Here is a 26768-nt window from a genome sequence, read left to right as displayed (position 1 = left end):
CAAAACATGGCACAAGTCCATGAAGTCACTGACAAGTGGACTGAGGCATGTTGGTAGGTGTAGACTACCTGGTTGGGGACCGCGAGATGGTAGCAACCGATGGTTAGAGACCTTGAATGACATGGCTCAAAATCATTTGCAATGGCGCAGGTGCATACACTTTTGTGTTCTCCCAAATTTTGATCTCCTTATTCCTCCTTGTCTCTTTTTTTTCTCTTTCCAAATTTATTTCACTGTATTATACTCTTTAAATAACATCTCCAAACACTAATCTTCCCGATTACTGCTTGTACTCTTATTACCTCTACCACTACGGGATTTGAATCGACCACTGCATCTCTGTGCTAATGTGGTGTGGCAACTCGAACTGATGTACGTACGTATGAAGTTCTACGTTGTTACTGACTGACTGTCTTTAGTGTCAATTGGATCCTATAGATTACGTTACAATGTGAGAGGTATAGCGTGAACTATGTTGAGATGTTGGAGGTAGTGAACGAGAAATCGTGGGCGTATGTTTCGTACTACTCGCGACACGTCAGAAGCGTGCATATGTAGTCTGCAGGGAACTGGTTTTCTGTGACAGTTTAGATCCCACGTCACTCAGCTTCGATCGTCGTTAAGAGACTATACATACATGACACATGTCACTGCTCATGAACCAATCAATGTAAATATATCCGTCTAACAGGTCAATCACAGCCTAAATAACTTAGTGGCAACGTCTTAAGCTGCGAAGTTAAATTACATGGGACCAACGATCTCAGGTTAAGTTAATTATTCTTATTTCACCTCAATGGATCTCATCACATTTAAGAACCTTCCTTAAACTTTCCGAATTTTGATATTAATATAAAGGATGTGGAATAAATTGGATGGGATAAGTTACATATCCATGAATGTTTAGTGCATCCGTTCATTAGTATTCAATGTGTGAAATTACTAGCATTTTTCCGTTTAATTAATGAGCGGCAAGTAGTTCATGGCATAATCATTTTAAAAATTACGTATAATATTGATGTGTCCTTGTATTGGTCACTATTGTTTCTGGAATCACGTAAAATACCTTTAGGAGAATAAAAGCTTTATTTAAAAATTCAATCTTGATAATGTACGGTTGTCACATTGTTGATATATATATATATATATATATATATATATATATATATATATATCCTAGATCCTATTTGAAAACTAAATATGATCACGGCAAATAGAGAGCAGGTTTAATAGTCAAGGTGTTCAACTTTCAGACATTAAGTCGTTGGTTTAAATCACATTCTAGCTATTTTAGTTTAGGCAAACAATTGGTGGCATCACTAGAGTGTGATTCGAAGTTAAGTACGACGTATTTATAACCGGAAAAATATAAATTAACCACCATATTGTTGACCAAAGTAGTGATAACATAAGAATAGCAATTGGGAAAACTATGTTGCATTAGAGACTTTTCTTTATGCACATGCACACAGAACACACATTTATTCTTTTTGTACAAAAGGCTCAAAGTGAAAATAGAACCCTGACAAGAAAAACGCAACAATACTGAAATTAGGAGTACTATGACCGTTTATACAATCGGGTAGTAATAGAGGTATTAATAATAACAAAAAAGAAACAACTGTTTGCCGATTGATAAACAGACACAAACATGTTCATCCTTCTCGTTCAGTTTCATATCGCTGAGACAATGAAAAAGAAAAAAAGTATAACAGAAAAACAAACTTTGAGAATTTGAAATAAACCGGCCAAAAAATTATAAAACCTTCACATCTTAGTTACATAATATATGTTAAACGTTTCACTAAAATAAGAAAACCAGTTTTCCAGTTTTTGTCAAACACATTGACACTACTTTGACAATCACTGAAAGCCATGAACGATTATATGACTGTTTCGTTCAAGCATGCGAATCATCAGGGGTGAGAATCAGCAAGTTCATCAGAGATTGAACCCAGGGACTTTAGGTATCACAAAGAGCACTTAACATCTAGACCACTGAGTTGGCGTTTACATTTCCAGCTCTTATCAATTAGTGATTTAGTATGACCACCTTCCAATGCCATTATTATTGGGGTATATCTGACTCACACTCAACATGACTGGACCCTATTGGTCACAGGCTCTCACTGGAAATCCATGAAACTACCTCTAGAAACTAGTTATAAGTGAGTAAATAATTAATTAATTGATTAATAATAATAATAATAATAATAATAACAAAGAAAGTGAACACAAAGCGTACATTCAATATATATCGGGAATTTAAGTTATTTATGGTGAGATGTCGGTGAGCAATGGAAATCAGTTATATATAACATGTTTTAAGACTAGTAATTTTCATCTAGAACCGTGAACGGAGTCAAACCCAAAACCAACAATACTTGAAAAATTATTCATGTAGACTATAGCATGCATAAAAACTAAATAAACACTACATACTAATGCCGTATAAATTATTTTCATATAAGTGTTGTAAAGATCATAGGTGTAGTCGACATTTTGTGGCAATTACTCTTCTAGAGAATATTATATTTATATGGAAAACTAGATTTATTTAACTAAAGACTGTTATTTGCAATCAGGTATCAAAGTGACAGAAACATAACTATGAGTTTGAATAGAATGTTTTATTAAAAATAATCGATGTTTTAGTATGATTAAGTTTACCGTACATATCTTGTACAACTACAACATACTCTCCAAACGACACAAATTTCTATTTTGGAAGGGTGAGTATAATTTTTACCAATGGGATTAAGTTCTTTAGTTTCTTCTGTCAAGTTCATTTCTTACTGGTCATTAGGCAATAGCCATACAGACATCAAGCTGTCTCAAGATCGTATCTGATAAATGAGGAAACTATGATGGAATTATAAGAAAACAATCACATGTGAAGATCGCCTATTTTAACATTCTTCTACTTCATCAACTCGCCTATCATTGTGATTATTCACTCAACCACTAACAAAATTACTTCTCTATGAGTTTACTATAAACGCAGTAGATTGATACAAAAACTGGTCAATTTACATGTTGTGCAAAATTTACATAGCAATAAGCGAACATTTGATGTCGTTAACGTAAATACTTCTACGCTATAACAAAAAAGGTAAAATTACAATACTACACCTATAGCCATCAGCGACCAATCAAAATCAAGATAACTGAGGGTAACTATTAGTGGGAATTCAAAGGGTAATCGACGGTAACTTGTTGCTGGAAAATACGATATTGACTATACTTCATATTATTAAGAGACTGGATTTTTTCGTGGAATAAATTGCTAGGATCCAGATTTTAGGGTTACAGTACTGTGACTTCTAGCCTAGTTTATCGATAGCCAGCTCTAATACGTTCATCAACCATGTTACGCCTCAATCCTTGGTGATTTTATCGTTTATTTTGCATTTTAGAACTCTTTCAAAGAGCCCCCAAATGCCATGTTACGGCCGAGAGTGAGAAGAGCTCGCTCTCCCTATCGAAATGCTCTCAATTGGTCTCGTTACTGCCAAGAAAGTTCTAATCGTTGCTTTCATGAGGTGGTAGTGTTGTTTACGGAATCGAGAAGACGAAAAATGAATGTCAGGCATTTTAACAGGGCTGGTGGACACGGAGGTTCCACCTACGGGAGTTAAAAAACCCTGACTCCAAACCAATGGTGCACATGAGCTCCAGGGTCCTGAGGAAACAAATGGAATACGAACCTATTGTTGGTCACCGGCTGCCATGGGACTGCATCTCCTAGTGTTGCTCCACAGCCCTGTAGATTAGACCTTTAGGTAAAAGGTTCGGGGTGTGGCTCGCCAAGAAAGCCACCTGCTTTGATTTGGTTACCCGGGCAGTATCCCAGCCATCACACAAATTCAATGGTAATTACTACTGGAGAAAATATTCTTGCTTCAACTATCGTTCTGACAAATCATATTCACAATCATTTGGTAACATTCGTTTTTACTTCCTTTATACTACGTCACTTATCTACTACCCTTCATTCTCATTGTGTATTTTATTTTTCAACTTATATAGCAGCTCACCTATGGTGAAAACTCTGTTCTATCTAAATGACCTCAAGTCACTCACTGATAGGAAATTGAATGCTACCACCGACTAGGAATACTGAAACAGTCTTTCTGAAACCACGTACACCATTTAAACTGACCTCTTTTAAAGTTCGCAAGCTAATGCAGATCAGACAACAGATAGGGTTGGCTATGTCTTTCGAAAGCCTCAACATCGATGTTTGTTTTCTATCTGAAACTCGTATTCAACACTCTAATGAAGTAATGCGAATTCCCACTCCACTTGCCATTTTAAAAAGTTTGTTTCACATGCGTTTATCCAGGAACCCTGTGGCATTTTCGTCTGGTCTTGCTGGTGTCGGTGTCGCACTAAGCGCTAGATCTGAGGCAGCACTAATCGATTGGATCCCCATTAACAGTCAGTTATGTGCTGTTAGATTAGAAACAATGTCTTTTCGTCATCTCTGCCTACGCCGCGACAGATTGAAGCCCTGACGCAACTAAGGATGAGTTTAACCACCAGTTAAGTGTCCTTCTACAGAAAGTGAAGTCGACAGTTATTGTAGTGCCAGTCGGAGATTTGAATGTCCAGGTCGGGTGTTTAGGCATAGCGAGTTGTTTGGGTGGCTAGTGGAGACTTGCTGGACGCAAGTCAGATAACGGTGACTGTCTACTGCAACTTTGTGCGGATTACAACCTGTTCCTGGCTAGCACTAACTGTCAGCACAGTCATCGCCGATGTGCTACCAGGTATCCTCGCTCTGTATTTCAAGCCTGGACCCAGACTTACCACATTGCGATCAGCTACCGCTGGCGTGGTTGTCTACAAGACTGGTGCTCCTATCTGAACTTTTATACATGACCATGTTTACGCCAACCTTATTTTACGTCCCATGGGTCAACAAATTCATCGTTCTAAACTGATCGATGTTAGCAAATTGGTTTTAGCTTTTATTGCTACTACATATCAGACCAAGCTAGGTTCAAGACTAGCTACCAGCCCACCGAAAAGTACAGATAAGCATTGGCTGCAATGGCATGACGCCATGAAAATGGTGAGTAAAATTGAATGCGGCTTCACCAAACGTCCCGCTTATAAGTACTGAGTTTTTTCAGGTTGTTTACAACTCGACGAAGCATGTCGATCTACTACAGCCAACCGCGAGTTTGAAGATAAACGAAGATTGCTACGTAATAAGATTGTGCAAATCTTGTTTAAGGACCGGGAAGCCTGGTGGTCGGAGCGTGCTAATGAGTTGAAAGCAGCCGCTGTATTTGGTAACAGCAGGAAGCTCTTCTACCTAATTCGAGCTAATGAAACCAAGAAGTATGGTATGAATGAAACAATCTGTGAGGCTGATGGGATGCCAATCAATAACATTTACCAACGACTTGGATGATGGACAGTTTTCCGAGGAACGGTTAAAGTGGTCCGCTACACCAGCGCCATAGATCAGACTGTCCTGCCCTCCATGGCCGGTGACGACTGATCTACCTAACGAAACGGGAGTTTGCAAGGAACTCCAACTGATGATGCGCCACAAATCACTAGGCTAAGATGACTTAACTCCGACCCTTTTTAAAGATGGTGCCGACCTTCTGGTTAGTCAATCAGTAACAGCGTAGAACTTCGTACGTACGTACATCAGTCCGAGATGCCATTCTGGTTAAGGAACTGACTAAGTTGTTTACAAAGGTCTGGTATTTAGAGTGTCCCAACATCATGGAATGAGTCGATGGTTGTCCCTATCTTTAAAAAAAGTTCACGTCGTCTCCGCAACAACTATCGGGAGATATGTCTATTTCCGATCGCGTCCAAATTGTTGGCTTCTGTCATATTTCGTAGATTGTTCAAAACCTTAAAAAATTGATTCTCTCCACTGTCCCATTCAAGCGGTGGCATTAGGCAGGGTTGCTTAATCTCACTTTTTTTCAACTGTGCTATCGATGACATTCTGCAAACAGCTCTGATGGATGTAATTAATGATGGTGTAGATTTGTTGCCTAGAGAAAGCCTTTTCAACCTTCAGTATGCGGATGACATTGTCTTACTGTGCGATGATATCCAAGCCATTAAAATCCGCACTTAATCAGTTGGCATTCAGTGTTCGTATGTATGACATGTGCTTTGCAATTTCAAGTTGAAAGTACTTTTACAAGACTAGCAGGACCCTGATCTTGCACTCAATCTGGGTAGTGAGCAGATAGAAGTAGTCGAGAAGTTCGTGTACCTAGGTAGCTGCATAAGTGTTGGTGATGAGATCAATTCACGTAAAGTGAAAGTCAGAGCGGCTTACGCCAATTTGGGCCATCTTTGGCGCCTTCGTGATGTTAGTCTGGCTGTAAAAGGTCGGATCTACAACGCGTCGGTGAGAGCAGTTCTGCTCTATGCTTGTGAAACCTGGCCTCTCCGAGTTGAGGATGTTAGGAGATTCTCTGTGTTCGATCATCGTTGTCTCCGAAGGATTGCTGACATCCAGTGGCGACACCATGTTAGTAATGCAGAGGTTCGGGATCGTGTGTTCGGGCACAGAGATGATAATCCAATCGGTGTCACCATCTTGAAACATCGACTTCGGTGGCTTGGACGTATTCTACGAATATCGTCCCAGAGAATTCCACGTCGTGCATTATTTGCCGACTCTGGGACTGGTTGAAAAGAGCCGAGAGGTGGTCAGTGTATAACATGGCGTCGTGGTACGAGAGAAAGCTATACAGAACAGGTTTCTGTTGGTCCCTCACGACTCCATGGTTGTGGACCTAGAGATGGTGTAACACCGTGGCTAGAGACATGATCAGACATGACTCAGAATATAAGCCAGTGGTGATCCTGTTGTAACCTTATTCATAAGAATGAACATAACTAGTTTAACTGAAGGAATTCTTCCGGGTTGTATTTTTCCTAACTGAACTGTTTTTCCCATTGTTATTATTTCACTCTTACACACTAATTTCTGTTCATTGTTATTCTTATTTTTTATTATACCCACTTTACATTATCTCTTCACAACCTTATTGTTATTGTGTGTCGCATATATATTTGGAGCCCGCTTGTAACAATGTTTATGTGTTTAAATAAATAAACTCATGATAGACGCACCCTGATCGGCTATTCACTGATTGACTGGTCTTAAAGTCGCTCTTAAAATAATTTCAGGTCGTCGGTATGGTACAGTTTCACCACAAAAAGAACAATTCTTAAGAATTTTAAATGATCTGAGCATCATAAAAAAGTATTTCTGTTGTTCATTTGATGTGATAGACGAGTCATTCTTTCCTAGAAAGTAATTTCCTCAGTTCTGACTGCTTCATTTCTATACTTTTACAGATTTTTTCATTGAACAAAGAAAAAGCCCACTTACCGGATGTAATTTTTTTCTTGCAATTTCCAGTTTTTTTCGTAGTTCTTTGACACGAGCTTCTTGTCGACGTATATCGTCATCGGTTACAATAAATGTCTAGTCAAGGGATTTTTTAGAAACGAAGGAAACCAGGTTATTCAGAAGATCAGACTGACAAGATTGCTTATAAGTAGTATGTAATCTTGTGATGATAAAGACTAGTTCTGAAACAACATTTGTGCATTTAGGTCAGAAATGTATTCCAAACATGCTACCATTAGCGAAATATCATCACAGACTTTATCGATTGCAAACTTCAAAATTGAGTCGTTAAATGAGACTAATATAAAGACAAACGAGCCAAAAAAAATGTGAGTTATTTTTTTAGCTAGTTTTTATCGTGTTCGGATATCTGTTGTTGGGAGGAAATAATTGGCATTTAATGGAGAAAAACAGACCATTTGACAGCAAGGAATGTAAATTCTTTAGGTGAAAGGTGAATATTTGGAAAAAATTATTGTTACGTTAGAAACGGTATATACACGCGCACATGTAAAATGATAGTGACTGATATTAGCTAGTATTACTTATAAAGCGACTCTTGTGATCAATTAATCATCGGTATTGGATTAACTATAGGTTAAATAAGTATTTAGTGTTTACGAGGAATGTGGTGAACATGTAATCCGAGAGGTGGTCAGTGTATGACATGGTGTCGGGGTACGAGAGAAAACTATACAGAACAGGTTTCTGTTGGTCCCTCACGACTCTCTGGTTGGGGTCCGAGAGATGGTGTGACACGGTGGCTAGAGACGTTATCAGATATGGCTCAGAATATAAGTCAGTGGCGATCCTGCTGTAACCTCCTTTTACTTTCTTCATAAAAAGTGGTTGTATCTCCCTCAACTGAAAGATTTCTTTTGGTTGTACCTTTCCGTCTCCCCCATTATTATTATTATTACACTACCTTACACTAATCTGGTCGTTACTGTCCTTCTTTTTTTCTTTTACGCTCCTTACCTTCTTTTTTCTCTTCTCATTTTCACTGTTTTGTGTGGCACATATATATTTGGTGCTCTCTTGTACCAATATTTATGCGTTCAAATAAAACAAATATAGTCAATGTAATGACACCTGACAAGAATGATTATCAGCTGTTTTCGATTTTAAGGTTTACATCACGAACTGAACCTGGATGACTAGTGAAAACAGTGAGGCACTGGGCACTTGTTTTGTCCTAGTATGGTATGGGACTCCTCAGCAGCGCGTATCCACGACCCAGTCGAAAGTGCAACCCAGGACGTTCAATTGTCATGGTGAGTGCTTAAACTTTAAACTACGGAGTTAGAATTTACTAGTTTACGTTTTGAACTTCAGTCAGTTCAAGACATTGTGATTTATGAAATAAATTGGTGGAGATAGATAACAGCAAGAGTGCATAGTTATTATAAAATAGGTGAACGTACCTTAATCATTGGTTGTAAATGATTAATAACAACACAGGGATTTTTCTCAATAGCTGAAGGTTGTTGCTCTTGACCAATAATTGGAGAAATCTTAGAGGATGATGATGACAACGCATGAATTAAACTATGGACTAACTGAACAGGTTGATAACCTGGTACTCCAGCACCTAGCATAAGAGGAAAAGAGTGATTTATATAAATGTATTCCAAAGTAAACATTTACTGTTATATATTCAAACTGTTGTATATTGCTCGCTTGAACAGATCATTTGAACATAAAGCGCGCTTATAACTAGTAAGCACCCACTGATAAAAAAATTACATTCTCTTGACCACTAACGCAAAAGACCTAGAGCAATGATCGAAATACTTATACTTATCGGTAAACGAGCTCCTTCTACTTCAAGTGGCCGATTAGGAGGTGAAGATAACGACCAGAATAACGTTTTATTATAATATTACCCTTATTACCCTCATGACTAAGAAATCCATAGGATTATACGTCACAGTTACATCAAAATGCACCACACATACTAAATAACAATATATACACAACTGAATCATATGTGATACTTACTCTGTATTCCTTTAGGCAAAAAAAAGGGTTTGAAAGATTCGCCAGTATCCGGATCAATAGCCACATGGTCAGCTAATCGTTTTTCCCAAAATAACTGTAGTAAAGCCAATCATTTTTTTGAAATGTTTACCTGATGAGGAGTTTCTTGATTGGTATTCTTTACATCTGTTCGCTTACACTCAGGATGAGAACGTACAATAACCGGTTTAACGTCATTTGTTATCGGGAATGGACACCTTCTCATTGGTAAACTACACTGATTATCTACACGCGGAACTTAAGATTATAAGTAGTTTAACAAAATATTTATACCTTTAGCTGATGGTGACGATGCTGATGTGTCTGCAGTTGGTTCTTCCAGCCTTTTCGACTTATTAGTATTATTATTACTGTTGTTGTTGCTCATCACAAATTTACCCATTCTCCAATCAAACAGACCAATATCATATTTATCACCTAAAATTGTTTGCATTTCTTGTTTATTTCGTACAACTTGATTTTGAGGACTGCCAAATAATATGGGAGGGAGGGAGAGAAATAGAAATCAATGAGATTAGCTAGTAATACATAGACTACCTAATATAATAAACATCTGACTTCCCAGTGCCTAATCCATTAGGTCGCATACATTCTTCACGTCTCCAACCTGTTGGCAAAGACGACGGCCAAATCTGTTGTTGTTGGTGTGGTTGTTGGCCAGACACTGAATTCTGAAGCTGTTTACCGTAATTTGCATATGAGCTACGTTTAGTTTGATGATTATTCGATTGATTTACTGACTGGTTCTGCATCACTTACACAACTCTGAAAAATAGAAAATTTCAAAAGATGAAATAGGAAATATGCAAAAATCACGAGAAAAAAGTAGGAAGTCCATCTAGTTAATGTCTTTGATTATTCCTAATGGAAATGTGTGGCGCATATATATTTGGTGCCTCCTTGTACCAATATTTATGTGTTCAAATAAATAAATAAAGGGAAATAGTAACGAAGAGGCTAAGCTGGAAAGTGGCTAGAATAAAAGGAGAAACTTAAGACGAAATTGTACTACAGATTGCACTGGAGTATGATAATAGTAGTGTGTTTTTTACAGACAACCACTATCTGTAGCGATACTCTTTTGCACAACAGAAAGTTAGAAAAGGTAGCCATAAGAATACTACACCTCAATTTATCTCATAGACTTCCGCTGGAGATAAGGTTCTAAAAGTACGAAGCTAACGCATATAAGACTACGTATAAAATAGCTGTATGACCGGCCCCAAGCAACTGTTCCTTAGGGTCATAGTTTCTCCCTTGGGTCACTAAGACCACCATTAACTCAGTTTCCTTATTAGGTACGTTAAGACGTATCCTTTCACGGTGTAGGAAACCAGAAAGTGCCAATCGCCCTCACGCTTTTAAAAACACTTAAAGCTACATTGACTGGATATTTTTAACAATAGATATTACGATAAACATTTCTTAAGGAAACACCACTGGCCTGTTTTAAATCAGACAAACAGGTAGTTTGTGCAAGCCGAGAATCTAGCATCCTTAATAATCAATAAATCTTTTAACATCCGAAAGCTAACTCGACCATATTTAACCAGCCTGGTCAGATCGTGCAACACAACCCGAGGAATTTAAGATTAGTTCGTGCGCTTTAATGTATGAATAACACCCTCCTACACAGGTAGACATTTCCATTTGCAAAAAGTCGGTCCAGTCGTCGAGTATAGACTGCTTAGTCTCCGAGATACTGACACAATCATTAATAAAAATGTTGGTAAAAACAAGCTAAACTGAGAAATCTTTAATATCCTTTTAAAAGAAGTCGCTAATCGATTGTGTGATTTTAACCTCTAAATAGGTGTAATGTACCCCAAACATTATGTGTCACACTCATTGTAGAGGTTCGTTTTCGAATTCCTACACATACCCTGGACTGTTGAATAATTAAACCGGTTTTGTCAGTCATTTAGTCTCATGTTTACTAATCGACAGAGGATATTTTTATGACTTGCCAGTGGCCAGGATGACTGACAGCTAAGTAACTGTAACAGGTGATAACACCATCCAAACGGTCATGTGATAATAGAATATGTGCAGTCCTTAGGTTACTTAGTAAGTCTTCAATGTTAAACCCATTCCACTAAAGGTTGAGACCATCACTTATGACATGTATACTATAGCACCAAGCGTGACAACTCGTTTTGTCTTACAATAATATACTGACTGAGTGTGACAGCCTTCGAAACGAGTTTGAAGCAGAACGTTTCTGATATTGGATTTTGGAATGAGGGTGGCTATCTAAAGAGCTATCAGGCAATACAACTGAATTCGATACATCAAAATATAAAGACCATATAAATTCAGGCTTCGATATGCTTGTTTAGCCAAATGAGTGAAAATCTGTAATAGTGGTCGAGAAACTGACCGCAATGCTAAAAGTTGATAGACCAATAGGACATGTCTCCCCTCCACATTTGCTGGATATGTGTCCGACATCTGATGCACAATTCCAACAAGAATATCACAACGTCGTCGATCCGATGTCTCTATCTGATGAATCAATACAGGAGTTGGAGGACATCGTTGATTTACAAATTGGACAGTAGTTAACATGCTAATTAAAGTTTCACCCAACCTCTCTACTTTACGAGAATTTGGGTAAAGTTTGGAGTTTTCCACATAGTCGTAATAAATATGGTAGTTCTTCCTAAAGTTTAGGGAAATTTGAGAGAAAACCCCAGTGTTATAAGATTCATTGATGAAAACCTGATATTTCCCCAAAACTTTGGAGATTTTCCCCCGACCTGGGAAAGTTTTGGGGTTTCCCAAAGTTTTCTATTGCGGTTTCCCCAAAATTTACCCTATCTCGAGATTGACCAGGTATGCACTATGGTAGCTCCACCGACCATTAAATTGTCTATTAAATGCTGAGTTGCCAGTACTAGAAACGCGTTTCACATTGTTATAAGCCCATCATTTGTATATGCCCACAGGAATGATAAGTAATTTCAAAAATACACAATGAGCAGAAACAAAACTATGTCCTTGTCTGTTTGAAATTCCCACTATTCTTAATTGTTAACTGATCAAACTCATGACTTTTCTGTCCATGAATTTATAACTCATTACGAATTTTACGTTTATCCAGGAGACCTATCTAAATTCAGAAGCCTTATGACGAATTATTTTGGAGTGGTTGGTTTATTTGTTTTCGCTTATTGACGTTACGGTCGTTGATACCTTCCAGTGTAGGTGATTTAGTCGCCAATGAACTTGATAAATGGTCGTAAATCAATATTTCTAGAGTACAAATCAGGACATTTGTTCTGTGTCAATGAGGTTTCTAGAACAAGCACTTAGCACGTTGACAATGAAAAATCATAAGATTACATGTATGAAGAGAAGCTAATAGTCGCAATAGGCAAAGAATTTGTGAATACAATGTAAACAGGTAAGATTTTAAGAATAACAGATAAAAAAGAGGTTTGTGGGGTTGAAATATGTAGCAGTGAGCTAATTGTGATGGTGATAGTAGTGAAGATGCCACAGGTATTTGGAGGTTGACAACGCTTTAACCAGTAACACGTCCCACTATATATCGTACCCACCAAGTGAAATCAAGAAACAGAAGCGAAGAGGTTTGAAGATATATTTGATGGGCTATCAATATATCGAGGATCGTGTGAACTTTTCTGATTAGCGATTGCAGGGGATGTTGTGCACGGCGTTCCCACTCGTGATCTGGTGCGGATGCATGAACGAGCGCCTTCAGCTAGGCGAGTGCATTAAAACTAATGTGGTCAGCATCCGATGTCGAAGACCTACAGAGTTATTTATTCTAGGGATCTATTTACCGCTACAATAGTAACAATAATTAATACTAGAGATAATATGTCTACTAATGGCCGGTCGCGAGACATCAAATAAAACTGTCCCAAGAAAGATCATAAGCCGTGAGGTTGCATGAAGTTGTCGAGGCAATTCCCCAATCTGTCCACTGAGATCGCCCTTGTTATGTATTCAGAGAGAGCACTACAGATAGGGTCAAGCCGTAGTGAAAATAATATGACCCTTTTCTAGTATTAGTTCTTCCATATTCTGTTCAACGACGGTCGCCTTGTCTAGTGCAATATTCAGAACGTCTACATAGGGTTTAACTGGAGTGCTTAGTATGTCATACACAAGTTGGTAGATTCTCCTGCAACCCAACGAGCAAACACACAGGCATAAAAGTCAGTCTTCATTCCTTCGTTTTATGACTCACTTGGCTACTCTATTATGTACTTGCTGCAACGCATTTTTAGTAGTAAGCAATTCCCCAAACTAGATGGCTTTACGAGTTTTCAACATTGATATTGGCCATATATCATAATGGGCGCATCCCTAGCTGAAGACGATCAACTAAGTACCAACGCCAGATTACTTTTGTATGTATTGTACTGCACATCTCCTACGATAACCAGTCAGCTTAGATTTCATAACCTATGAAACATTTACCTATAATTCTAAGGTTATTTCGTATTTCGTCATTTCTGACCCATAATTTTGTTGCTTTTATGATTGTTGCATGAAAAGAGATTCCAGACGACAGTATTGTCAATTTCCGCTGATACGCTACTCGTTTCACTGGTTAGCCTTGGAGAGATATTGTTCAGCAAATTATTAATTTAAGTTCGTTCTTCGTTGTATAGTAATTTTATTCTATACTACGATATCTTTTAGTGTTTGGATCTCAATATAACTTCATCTCATAGTGTCTGATAACCTTCAAAACCTCATTTGAATCAAGAATCTCTTGTTTTTCACTTTTAACTTATTTCACTCTGGCTAATCCGGCTATTCGGAAACTGACTTCTGTGGGTATCACTAACTTCATGCACGCTGGAGAAGGAACCTACTAGGTCCCCAAATACAGACGCTTTTCATCTTGATTTTACACTGTTAACTCTGTAGACAAGAAAATCGAGTGTGTTTATACTCTCGATGCTATTTGTTGGGATATTCAGAAAAATATCCTAAAAATTATCCTGGTAAGTCTAATGCTATCCTTTAGCGTGAAATGGTGTCATTTTCCTATTGGTCATTATTTATTTCGCGTAACATTTTCTTATTGGTCAATATTTATTTCACGTGTCATTTCCTGTTGGTCAATATTCACGGTAGTCCTAACTGTATAAATATACATTTGTTTGTAAAATATTATTCCTGTTCCCATTTTTATTCTTCTCCTGACCCCATAAACAGTTTCATCTACGGTTCTTGTTCTGATACATTGGAGATCGGGGAACAGTATTGAGGTCGTAGTTGGATATCTGAAGTTGGTCAGTCGGTCCACAATAGTTTGGGAATGTATCTATTTCAATTTCACAGCTGTCATCTTACAAGTATAGTTCACTTTTCACAGAATTGGGCGTGACAGTGTGCGTCTTTCTTCGCCCTGACCAGACCTTAAAAACGTCCGTAATGTACCTACAATTCCTGAAGTTTACTGTTACCTGGCTGAGAGATTCAATCGTCATAAAGTGTAACTGCTGGATAAGTCAGAACGCGCTTATCACCCTGCCTATAAGCGCGCCAAGGCATAGTGATAACTGTTCACATGTTTTTTTCACATTGAGGGCAAGCTTTGTATAGTTTACTATATTTTAACCCAGTAATTCTTTTGAACACATATGCCAGTTGATCCGTTGGTGTTTATCGCTATGTTGCTTACCAGCTACGTTAACAGAGTCCATGGTCACTCTTAATGAAGAGGGTTTTCGTTGTAACGTGGCCTCGTTACAAGCGGTACACTCTGGCCCTGAGAGAAGCTATTTAGCACAAAGAGACGTATATGCCTCACTATTATTTATTGCAAGCTATTTCGTTTTTTAGTTGACTACCATCTGTGGCTAGAACACTGGACAGTACCAGAGGGTTTACCTACAATCCTTTCTGTATTTGGCTGATTGAAAGTAAGACCACTGCCACATGGGCCAGTTCATGGCTTACGATTAACTGATGCGCGTTGGTTGTCCTTGACCTTGACGAGGATCGATGATTTGCTCGATATTCAGTGATCTAACTGCAGGATGATTTGGCTAGGGCTCAGTAGAACTTCACTGGCCCTACAATCTAATACTGAAATTGTAGATTTGTCATCATGTGAAAACCTAATCTATAAGATCTCACAGGAAAGGTACATATTTATCTATTTTGACTAATCGTATCGTAACAATCCGCGATATAATGTTTGGAGTTTGTAAAGAACACATTTGGGCTAAAGATAAAGTATCATATTCAATATGAGTAAAGACAAATAATACAGAACGAACACATCTAGGAGTCTGAGCCATGCCATATGACTGATTAAATATTCCCGCGTTCACTATTGTCGGCCTTTTCTACATGTTAAATATCTATTTTCCCAGTTACTTCAAGTTCAGCTTTGAGGATTGTGTGGTAAGGACCAATATCACTACAGAAGACTCATGAGCCAACTCAATTTAATGAAGCATGACTTAATACTTATAGTCAAACGAAAAATAAGTTACAAACACATGATGAATACGGTGAGTAATCAACACACGTACAATACAAAAATGAGTCAGGTTTAATGAGCCAATAAGTGACAAGGTTAGAATGTGCTTTGAGAAAAATATGTCCATTGGTCTGTCCAAAAGCTAGAATGGCCTATGTAGGTTACCACGGAACCAGCTACTAAAAAACCTCGCATACAAAATGTGAATAAATATAAAGTGCCTATGTTAACTATTCCAATAGTAAGAGTTGGTGTTTCGAATTAGGATCGAAGTTTTTATCACGAACTGAAGTTAGTCATAACATCATGATGCAGCAATTCATACTCTTAATTGTCTTGAATAACTCATCTATATTTGCCAACTCGTAATTGATTCTCAAATTCGTTTTGCAATAGACTTCTATTACAGTAAGAACTGACAATATTTGACGGGTTAAGAACTGTAACATTCAATAATAATATCGTCGCTGTTTTGGTTGCATTTATTTTAATGAACTTTTGGACTTGTTTGTTTGTTACTTTGATTTTACACTCCTTTCGGTCAGGAAACCGAAAACCTGAAGGACGATATATTTGGGTTGATTACTGGCAAAATTTGGTACCTAAACTTGGAATTGGTTTCATTATTTTGGGTCGTAAGTTGCGAGTGGATCAACTGATCATGCTTCAATAATGAACAGGAACGAAATTCGGGTGTAATAAGCTCGGCTCTACTACATTCGGAGAGGCTTATCAACAGTTCACTAATAAAAAATAGTGTTGTTTTCCTACGACATAACGATCTCCACATCAGTTTGTGTCACGAACTTTAAGGACGCCAAGTTTATTTTATGCACATTAACCTCATTATTTTAAGTTAATATGCGAGCAGTTGTTGGGATGGATATTTGTGGAGTTATGGTCTACTATGATATTAGTACTGCTCTAATAATAGAATTAATCCTAAAATTGTAGATTTGTCATGATATAACTGCCTAATCTATAAGATCTTACGTGGAAGTCACATCATCGTCTACACCAACTCACTGTATCGTAACAACTACCAATACATGATGAAGAACAAGCTTAGGCTAGAGATGGAACAATATATTTAACATGAACAAAAGATATAAGGTAATATTCAGCAAGGACCACGCCTGCATAGCCGAGCCATGCCATTCGTATAACTCTAATCCATTCCATTCTTTGTACGCGCCTTCTCCATTGTTAGGTATTTCTCCGCGCTAAATATTGAATATCTGTTTACCTAGTAGTCTCGTGTTCATCTTTGAGGACTGTGTGGTTATTGTTCAATGCCAGTGCACTACTCTCCCACCAGAGTCAACGTGATTTTGGTTCGATACCGAATTGGATAGGATTGTTGTGCGTCGAAGGGTACCATGACTAGAATCCTCCAGGTATTGACAAGCTGAAAGATAAATAAGAAAGAAGGCGGCACATCTGGTCGGGAAATACATGTGATAATTTCAAAATATCTGCCTTCATGCTTAAAACGCTTGAAATGAAAATTTGGATGAAGATTATTTGAGCTATAAAAAATGGGATTACAATAATAATAATAAAACGATGCGTGTTAATAGCCGTTGGTTAATAACTTAATGTATAAGTAGTAAGTATTTTGTGTTTAGAAATATTAAAGTAATGAATATTGTAGAAATGTTAATATTGGTATTAGCTTTGGTTTGAATTATGAAATCAAATAACGATTATGCCGGTAAGTTATCCACATGAGTTGAATTCCAATTGCATCTGTATTAGTAGGCTAACTGAAGGCAGCCTGCTTGAATATCTGGGCTAATTGTTCCTCTGATCTAGATATTTCATCAAGTTATCTGTTTTATTGTTTGTTTTAGCACATCACTATGTCTATTGTGCACACAACCTATTAAGGCGCTTTTATGAAAAGTTTACAACCTTTCGCTATACGTGATGCAAAAAGGTACAATCAGCGACATCAAGGTGGCCGGCAATATGCATTGAAACGAATGAACATTAATCAAATGTGGATTACCGAACTCCTAACATCTAACTGGTCATCATTCAAAATTTATCGTCACAATCGACCAAGGTATAAGAAAAGTAAACTTGTTGAAATACTTTATGCTGAGAATTCTATGTTGCACCAAAAATAAAATGTTGAATAAAGCTTCTAATAATAATAATAATAAATAATAAAAGTATTGCCGTGGAGAAGAATTCTAACTAGTGTTCCAGTTAGTTTGATACGGTTTATTTAGTTAAGGGGAGATTTTCTCAACCTCATTTTTACTTGACCGGGATAGAATTCAGTAATACTACTAATACACATGAATGGTTATCAAAACAATATTTAAATACGTGAGTGATAATTACGTAAATTTTGGACAGATAGCTAGAAACAAATCGGTAAACATGAGTGTATTCGGAAGAGACATGCTCTAGACTCAATGTTCTGATCTGCGGCAGACTATTTATTTATATTTATACTTGCCGACTGATTGGGCATACAAGTTAGTTGCAAGTATGCAGTCTATCACAAGGCGAAATACGATATAATTGAGATATAGTGCTTATAAGTTATTGAAATCAGTTAAGTCTATGTGTCATATTACTAAGTGATGTGGCGCTGCAAGATGTATTTGGTTATGCCGTTCGACCATCTCCATCGTTAGGTATTTCTCCGCGTTAAATATTGAATATCTGTTTACCGAGTAGTCTCGTGTTCATCTTTGAGGACTGTGTGGTTATTGTTCAATGCCACTACATATTCATAGTATATTAGAGCTCACTGTCATTACATGAAGCAATGGAAAAATGTACTTCAGGATAAGAGGAGATAGAGATTTACCAATGTGGTTCTGTAAAATTATTTAGTACAATATTTATTTTTTCTTTAAACCAAGTAGGGATAAGTCTGTAGTCATACCCGAGTTCAAAAGCCAGAAAATCGCCGGTGAGAGGTCTTTACACCGAGTGATCAACTCCTTGGACCAACTAAGAAAAAGATTTAGCACAATAAGGAAATGAATGAAACGTGCGCTAAAGTGCTTTCGGCGAGACTAATTTAAGGACGACATTTGAACGAATCTTAGGTGACCTTGACAATTATTAGCCAATCAGAAAGTTAGTATAAAGTGAAAATATATTATATGAAAGTAATGAATTACAGTGGATATTCTTTTTTACATGATTTAAAAACTTGTTAAGGTTCAGAGTTTCTGAATTCACAATGCACATGGAATAGAAACTCGTTAGAGTTAGTTGAGGGTTAAGGTTTAGGTGAGGGTTTAGGTTAGAGTTAGGATGCTAACATACGAGTTTTTAAATCATGTCAAAGAAGAATATCCACTGTAATTTATTACTTTCTTTTAATATATTTTTACTTTATGCTGTCTTCTGATTGACTAATAATTGAAATTGCTCAAACGCTTCTGATTGGCTCGTCCCTAAATTAGAGTCTCGCCGTCCTATCTGTTGTAACCTCTCATTAATCACCTACTCTCTAAAATCCGCTGTGAACCGATCGTATGTTAGCAGCGCGTGTTGAACTTGGCTCCGTGACCTTGAAATTACTCAAACGCTTCTGATTGGCTCGTCCCTAAATTAGAGTCTCGCCGTGCTTTCTTGTTCGCCTGCTACGTAGAAATAATGCAGCACTCCCACTTTTTGTAGTCGTACGTTTGAAATTGCGCCAAGATTACTTCAAACAGTCAACTTTTAATCTAAATGTACGCATAATTTTTCGTCCTTAGCCCAAACGTCTCCTATTTGTTCCTTATTACCATCACTAAGATGACGCTTAGACATAGTGAGCCGGAACTAAAAATATTATAGATGGTAACAGGAACTGAAGTCATATTTTACAAGAACATTAATAACTGAACGATATTCGCCACACGATTTCTTTGTAAGTTAACAGTCCCAACACCTGAACAAAAGGTAACAGTAGGTAGACAATAGTTTATTTGTGAAAATTTTATCTGAAAAAATCTCAGCGACTGAAACTGAGATAATTCCGACATTTCGTTTATCAAACTTCTCTAGACTTGCTCACGGAAATCAACAAAATCAAATTTATCAAAGCCAATGAAATGTTTAGCATTCAGAAAAATCTCCACTGTGGTCCTATTCAATCATATTCAGATGTTGCATCTACAGTAAATGGGATTGCATGAACCTTTAAATGCCAATCATGTGAAAATAAATGAGTGGGTGCGTGTGTACACGTAAGTTTATGTGATAAATGGTTGGTATTGTGTATTATTTGTTCAACGAAAGTGTCAATAAAAGTGAGAGTTGAAAATGTTAATACGTATGTGTATGAAAAATGATAAACAAAAGAACACAACTGAAATGACGAAACATTCAACTGAAACTACCAACAATGCACGTTTGAAAAACAAGGTTTCAGGGTGAAATCACTAGTTAAAAATCGTTTCCAAAATTACACCTAGTTGAATCAAAGGCTGAACTTCAGGCTCCCAATGACAGACCGCGCGGAAATCACGAACATTCAACAGCAAAACGTTCCACAGAAAAGCCACTAAAAAATAAGTAACACCAAAGTCATTACGGTGACGAATCGTACACAAAAATTAATTAATTTCATCACCAACCAGCACCATTGTCACCTACACAAATACTATATATATATATCACAAGATAACCAAATATACTGTATCCACTACGACACAATAAATTCACAATAATTCACTCACATATACAGAATGTTTCAACACGACTCATTCTGACAGCCAAGGGAAACTCATCTTCACCACCATCCACACTTGAAATCATCTGTGCCGTCCGAAAACTCACCTGACAAACAAATATCAATTCATACCAGTCACAACTCACACCACAGCAAACACTGCTCCATTCAACAACATCTCACTTATAAATCAACATATACAAACATCAAACACAACTGCAGACAACAATCACTTGACCACAATCTTCCAACACAAAGCCAAATGCATACACACAGGAATATCACCTCTCACAACTACACTATACCAAGTCAAGGCGACACATGTTATCAACACATATCGTGGCTGACTTGCAGTCAATTTCAGAGGTACTTACTCAGTGAACTCAAGACTCGTCCACTGCGATTTAAGCCTCTGCAACATGATGCACACACACACACACACACACAACGCGTAACACTCTCAACAACAATAATCAATATCACACTGAAATCAACTCAACTACACCATCACCACTAACTACACACCGACCAAAACACAAAACTACACAACACTAGAACACTTCACCTGGTCTTACTCATTCTCCATTTTTATTGCTTCCTGTACACCAATTGGTTCGGGTCCGCGTGATTACAGTAACTAATAGTTACAGACTTTGAATGACATGGCTAAAAAGCCGTTTGAAATGGCGCAGGTGCATCCATCCTTTGTCTTACACCGAACTCTGAGCTCTTCAATCCCTCATAACTTTTTCACTTCTTGTTTCACTAAGTCATATCCTCTTCAATAGTATCTTCGATGCCTAGTCTTTTTAATCACCACTAATACTTTGACTACCTCTACTATTCTGGGATTTCGCCTGACAATTCCATCTCTCTGTGCAAATGGGCCATGGCTACCTAAAACCATGTACAGACGTAACAAATTCTACGTCGCGACCGACCGACTGACTTCTCGCTTTGTTTCACTGTCATAAGACCAATAACGCCACTCAGTAGTGATGATCAATTTTAGAGGCTCTTGCACGGGGCACAGCAATATCGTATGTGCACCGGAATTAACACCTCTACCTACAATCATACCACAAACACACAACTATCCATTCACGACAACAGGACACAGTCGCGCACAAAATACCACACGAAACATATATTCAGGCATGCACGCACATATCGATACACATACATATATGTACATGTGGTTGTGCCTGTAGCTGTGTAAATATTTCACCAAATTAACATCTAGATTCATCTATTCGCTCAACAACCCAAACACATAGACGTCATTCTCATATTAACTACCTTCACATTCATTCATCCATTTATTCAGTCAGTCAGTCAGTCAGTCAACAACGTAGAACTCCGTACGTACGTACATCAGTTCGACTTGTTATACCACATTAGCACAGAGATACAATTGTCGATTCTACTCCCATAGTCGTAGAGGTAGTGAAAGTAGAAGCAGTGATCAGATACATTCGGGTTTCAAGATGTTATTCAAGGAGTATAATCGAGTGAAATAAATTGGGAAAGAGAAAAAAAGGAACATGAAGAATTCAGAAGATTAGAATTTGGGAGAACACAAAGAGTGGACGCACTTGCGCCATTGCAAACGATTTCGAGCCATGTCATTCACAGTCTCTAACCATCGGTTGCTATCGTCTCGCGGATCCCAACCAGATAGTCTACACCATCCAACATGCCTCAGTCCACCTGTCAGTGACTTCATGGATTTGATTCATGCTTTGATCTGGCCACCCCAATCTTTCTTCCAACCTACTCCTAAACACTACACCAACATTGCTTACCCACTCTCAATCACATTCTAGTGCTCGGCTGACGACTGTACAATCCACCATCCATCCGTCTCGCATTCATTTCATTAATCCATTATTGCATTTCACACATTCAACGCTCCACAACAATCAATTAATTTCATCACCAACCAGCACCATTGTCACCTACACAAATACAATATATATATATATATATATATATATATATATATCACAAGATAACCAAATATACTGTATCCACTACGACACAATAAATTCACAATAATTCACTCACATATACAGAATGTTTCAACACGACTCATTCTGACAGCCAAGGGAAACTCATCTTCACCACCATCCACACTTGAAATCATCTGTGCCGTCCGAAAACTCACCTGACAAACAAATATCAATTCATACCATCAGCAAATCATACAAGTCACAACTCACACCACAGCAAACACTGCTCCATTCAACAACATCTCACTTATAAATCAACATATACAAACATCAAACACAACTGCAGACAACAATCACTTGACCACAATCTTCCAACACAAAGCCAAATGCATACACACAGGAATATCACCTCTCACAACTACACTATACCAAGTCAAGGCGACACATGTTATCAACACATATCGTGGCTGACTTGCAGTCAATTTCAGAGGTACTTACTCAGTGAACTCAAGACTCGTCCACTGCGATTTAAGCCTCTGCAACATGATGCACACACACACACACACACAACGCGTAACACTCTCAACAACAATAATCAATATCACACTGAAATCAACTCAACTACACCATCACCACTAACTACACACCGACCAAAACACAAAACTACACAACACTAGAACACTTCACCTGGTCTTACTCATTCTCCATTTTTATTGCTTCCTGTACACCAATTGGTTCGGGTCCGCGTGATTACAGTAACTAATAGTTACAGACTTTGAATGACATGGCTAAAAAGCCGTTTGAAATGGCGCAGGTGCATCCATCCTTTGTCTTACACCGAACTCTGAGCTCTTCAATCCCTCATAACTTTTTCACTTCTTGTTTCACTAAGTCATATCCTCTTCAATAGTATCTTCGATGCCTAGTCTTTTTAATCACCACTAATACTTTGACTACCTCTACTATTCTGGGATTTCGCCTGACAATTCCATCTCTCTGTGCAAATGGGCCATGGCTACCTAAAACCATGTACAGACGTAACAAATTCTACGTCGCGACCGACCGACTGACTTCTCGCTTTGTTTCACTGTCATAAGACCAATAACGCCACTCAGTAGTGATGATCAATTTTAGAGGCTCTTGCACGGGGCACAGCAATATCGTATGTGCACCGGAATTAACACCTCTACCTACAATCATACCACAAACACACAACTATCCATTCACGACAACAGGACACAGTCGCGCACAAAATACCACACGAAACATATATTCAGGCATGCACGCACATATCGATACACATACATATATGTACATGTGGTTGTGCCTGTAGCTGTGTAAATATTTCACCAAATTAACATCTAGATTCATCTATTCGCTCAACAACCCAAACACATAGACGTCATTCTCATATTAACTACCTTCACATTCATTCATCCATTTATTCAGTCAGTCAGTCAGTCAGTCAACAACGTAGAACTCCGTACGTACGTACATCAGTTCGACTTGTTATACCACATTAGCACAGAGATACAATTGTCGATTCTACTCCCATAGTCGTAGAGGTAGTGAAAGTAGAAGCAGTGATCAGATACATTCGGGTTTCAAGATGTTATTCAAGGAGTATAATCGAGTGAAATAAATTGGGAAAGAGAAAAAAAGGAACATGAAGAATTCAGAAGATTAGAATTTGGGAGAACACAAAGAGTGGACGCACTTGCGCCATTGCAAACGATTTCGAGCCATGTCATTCACAGTCTCTAACCATCGGTTGCTATCGTCTCGCGGATCCCAACCAGATAGTCTACACCATCCAACATGCCTCAGTCCACCTGTCAGTGACTTCATGGATTTGATTCATGCTTTGATCTGGCCACCCCAATCTTTCTTCCAACCTACTCCTAAACACTACACCAACATTGCTTACCCACTCTCAATCACATTCTAGTGCTCGGCTGACGACTGTACAATCCACCATCCATCCGTCTCGCATTCATTTCATTAATCCATTATTGCATTTCACACATTCAACGCTCCACAACAATCAATTAATTTCATCACCAACCAGCACCATTGTCACCTACACAAATACTATATATATATATCACAAGATAACCAAATATACTGTATCCACTACGACACAATAAATTCACTCACATATACAGAATGTTTCAACACGACTCATTCTGACAGCCAAGGGAAACTCATCTTCACCACCATCCACACTTGAAATCATCTGTGCCGTCCGAAAACTCACCTGACAAACAAATATCAATTCATACCAGTCACAACTCACACCACAGCAAACACTGCTCCATTCAACAACATCTCACTTATAAATCAACATATACAAACATCAAACACAACTGCAGACAACAATCACTTGACCACAATCTTCCAACACAAAGCCAAATGCATACACACAGGAATATCACCTCTCACAACTACACTATACCAAGTCAAGGCGACACATGTTATCAACACATATCGTGGCTGACTTGCAGTCAATTTCAGAGGTACTTACTCAGTGAACTCAAGACTCGTCCACTGCGATTTAAGCCTCTGCAACATGATGCACACACACACACACACAACGCGTAACACTCTCAACAACAATAATCAATATCACACTGAAATCAACTCAACTACACCATCACCACTAACTACACACCGACCAAAACACAAAACTACACAACACTAGAACACTTCACCTGGTCTTACTCATTCTCCATTTTTATTGCTTCCTGTACACCAATTGGTTCGGGTCCGCGTGATTACAGTAACTAATAGTTACAGACTTTGAATGACATGGCTAAAAAGCCGTTTGAAATGGCGCAGGTGCATCCATCCTTTGTCTTACACCGAACTCTGAGCTCTTCAATCCCTCATAACTTTTTCACTTCTTGTTTCACTAAGTCATATCCTCTTCAATAGTATCTTCGATGCCTAGTCTTTTTAATCACCACTAATACTTTGACTACCTCTACTATTCTGGGATTTCGCCTGACAATTCCATCTCTCTGTGCAAATGGGCCATGGCTACCTAAAACCATGTACAGACGTAACAAATTCTACGTCGCGACCGACCGACTGACTTCTCGCTTTGTTTCACTGTCATAAGACCAATAACGCCACTCAGTAGTGATGATCAATTTTAGAGGCTCTTGCACGGGGCACAGCAATATCGTATGTGCACCGGAATTAACACCTCTACCTACAATCATACCACAAACACACAACTATCCATTCACGACAACAGGACACAGTCGCGCACAAAATACCACACGAAACATATATTCAGGCATGCACGCACATATCGATACACATACATATATGTACATGTGGTTGTGCCTGTAGCTGTGTAAATATTTCACCAAATTAACATCTAGATTCATCTATTCGCTCAACAACCCAAACACATAGACGTCATTCTCATATTAACTACCTTCACATTCATTCATCCATTTATTCAGTCAGTCAGTCAGTCAGTCAACAACGTAGAACTCCGTACGTACGTACATCAGTTCGACTTGTTATACCACATTAGCACAGAGATACAATTGTCGATTCTACTCCCATAGTCGTAGAGGTAGTGAAAGTAGAAGCAGTGATCAGATACATTCGGGTTTCAAGATGTTATTCAAGGAGTATAATCGAGTGAAATAAATTGGGAAAGAGAAAAAAGGAACATGAAGAATTCAGAAGATTAGAATTTGGGAGAACACAAAGAGTGGACGCACTTGCGCCATTGCAAACGATTTCGAGCCATGTCATTCACAGTCTCTAACCATCGGTTGCTATCGTCTCGCGGATCCCAACCAGATAGTCTACACCATCCAACATGCCTCAGTCCACCTGTCAGTGACTTCATGGATTTGATTCATGCTTTGATCTGGCCACCCCAATCTTTCTTCCAACCTACTCCTAAACACTACACCAACATTGCTTACCCACTCTCAATCACATTCTAGTGCTCGGCTGACGACTGTACAATCCACCATCCATCCGTCTCGCATTCATTTCATTAATCCATTATTGCATTTCACACATTCAACGCTCCACAACAATCAATTAATTTCATCACCAACCAGCACCATTGTCACCTACACAAATACTATATATATATATCACAAGATAACCAAATATACTGTATCCACTACGACACAATAAATTCACAATAATTCACTCACATATACAGAATGTTTC

General features: G+C 38.2%; 1 protein-coding gene across 2 annotated transcripts; it reads right to left on the bottom strand.

The window, feature by feature from the left end:
- Window positions 1-212: 212 nt before the first annotated feature.
- On the bottom strand, window positions 213-12464 carry MBD2_1 (Methyl-CpG-binding domain protein 2; the record flags this gene model as incomplete). 2 transcript variants are annotated; one of them, XM_035731540.2, is made up of 7 exons in its annotated part: window positions 213-1682; window positions 7385-7480; window positions 8830-8996; window positions 9407-9500; window positions 9537-9682; window positions 9719-9912; window positions 9983-10197. In XM_035731540.2, 7 exons carry the CDS (start codon window positions 10195-10197, stop codon window positions 1656-1658), a joined length of 939 nt encoding a protein of 312 aa, XP_035586053.1. In that variant the 3' UTR covers window positions 213-1655. The 2 variants fall into 2 exon arrangements, with proteins under 2 accessions (XP_035586053.1, XP_051068799.1); XM_051212874.1 differs by adding an exon at window positions 9206-9362 and having other exon boundaries at window positions 213-9164; window positions 9719-12464.
- Between the last annotated feature and the right edge of the window lie 14304 nt (window positions 12465-26768).

This window comes from Schistosoma haematobium, chromosome 3 (genome assembly GCF_000699445.3).
Source record: "Schistosoma haematobium chromosome 3, whole genome shotgun sequence".
Classification (NCBI taxonomy): domain Eukaryota; kingdom Metazoa; phylum Platyhelminthes; class Trematoda; order Strigeidida; family Schistosomatidae; genus Schistosoma; species Schistosoma haematobium.
Note: the sequence above shows the minus strand (reverse complement) of the source record. Positions and strands in the feature narration are given on the sequence as shown.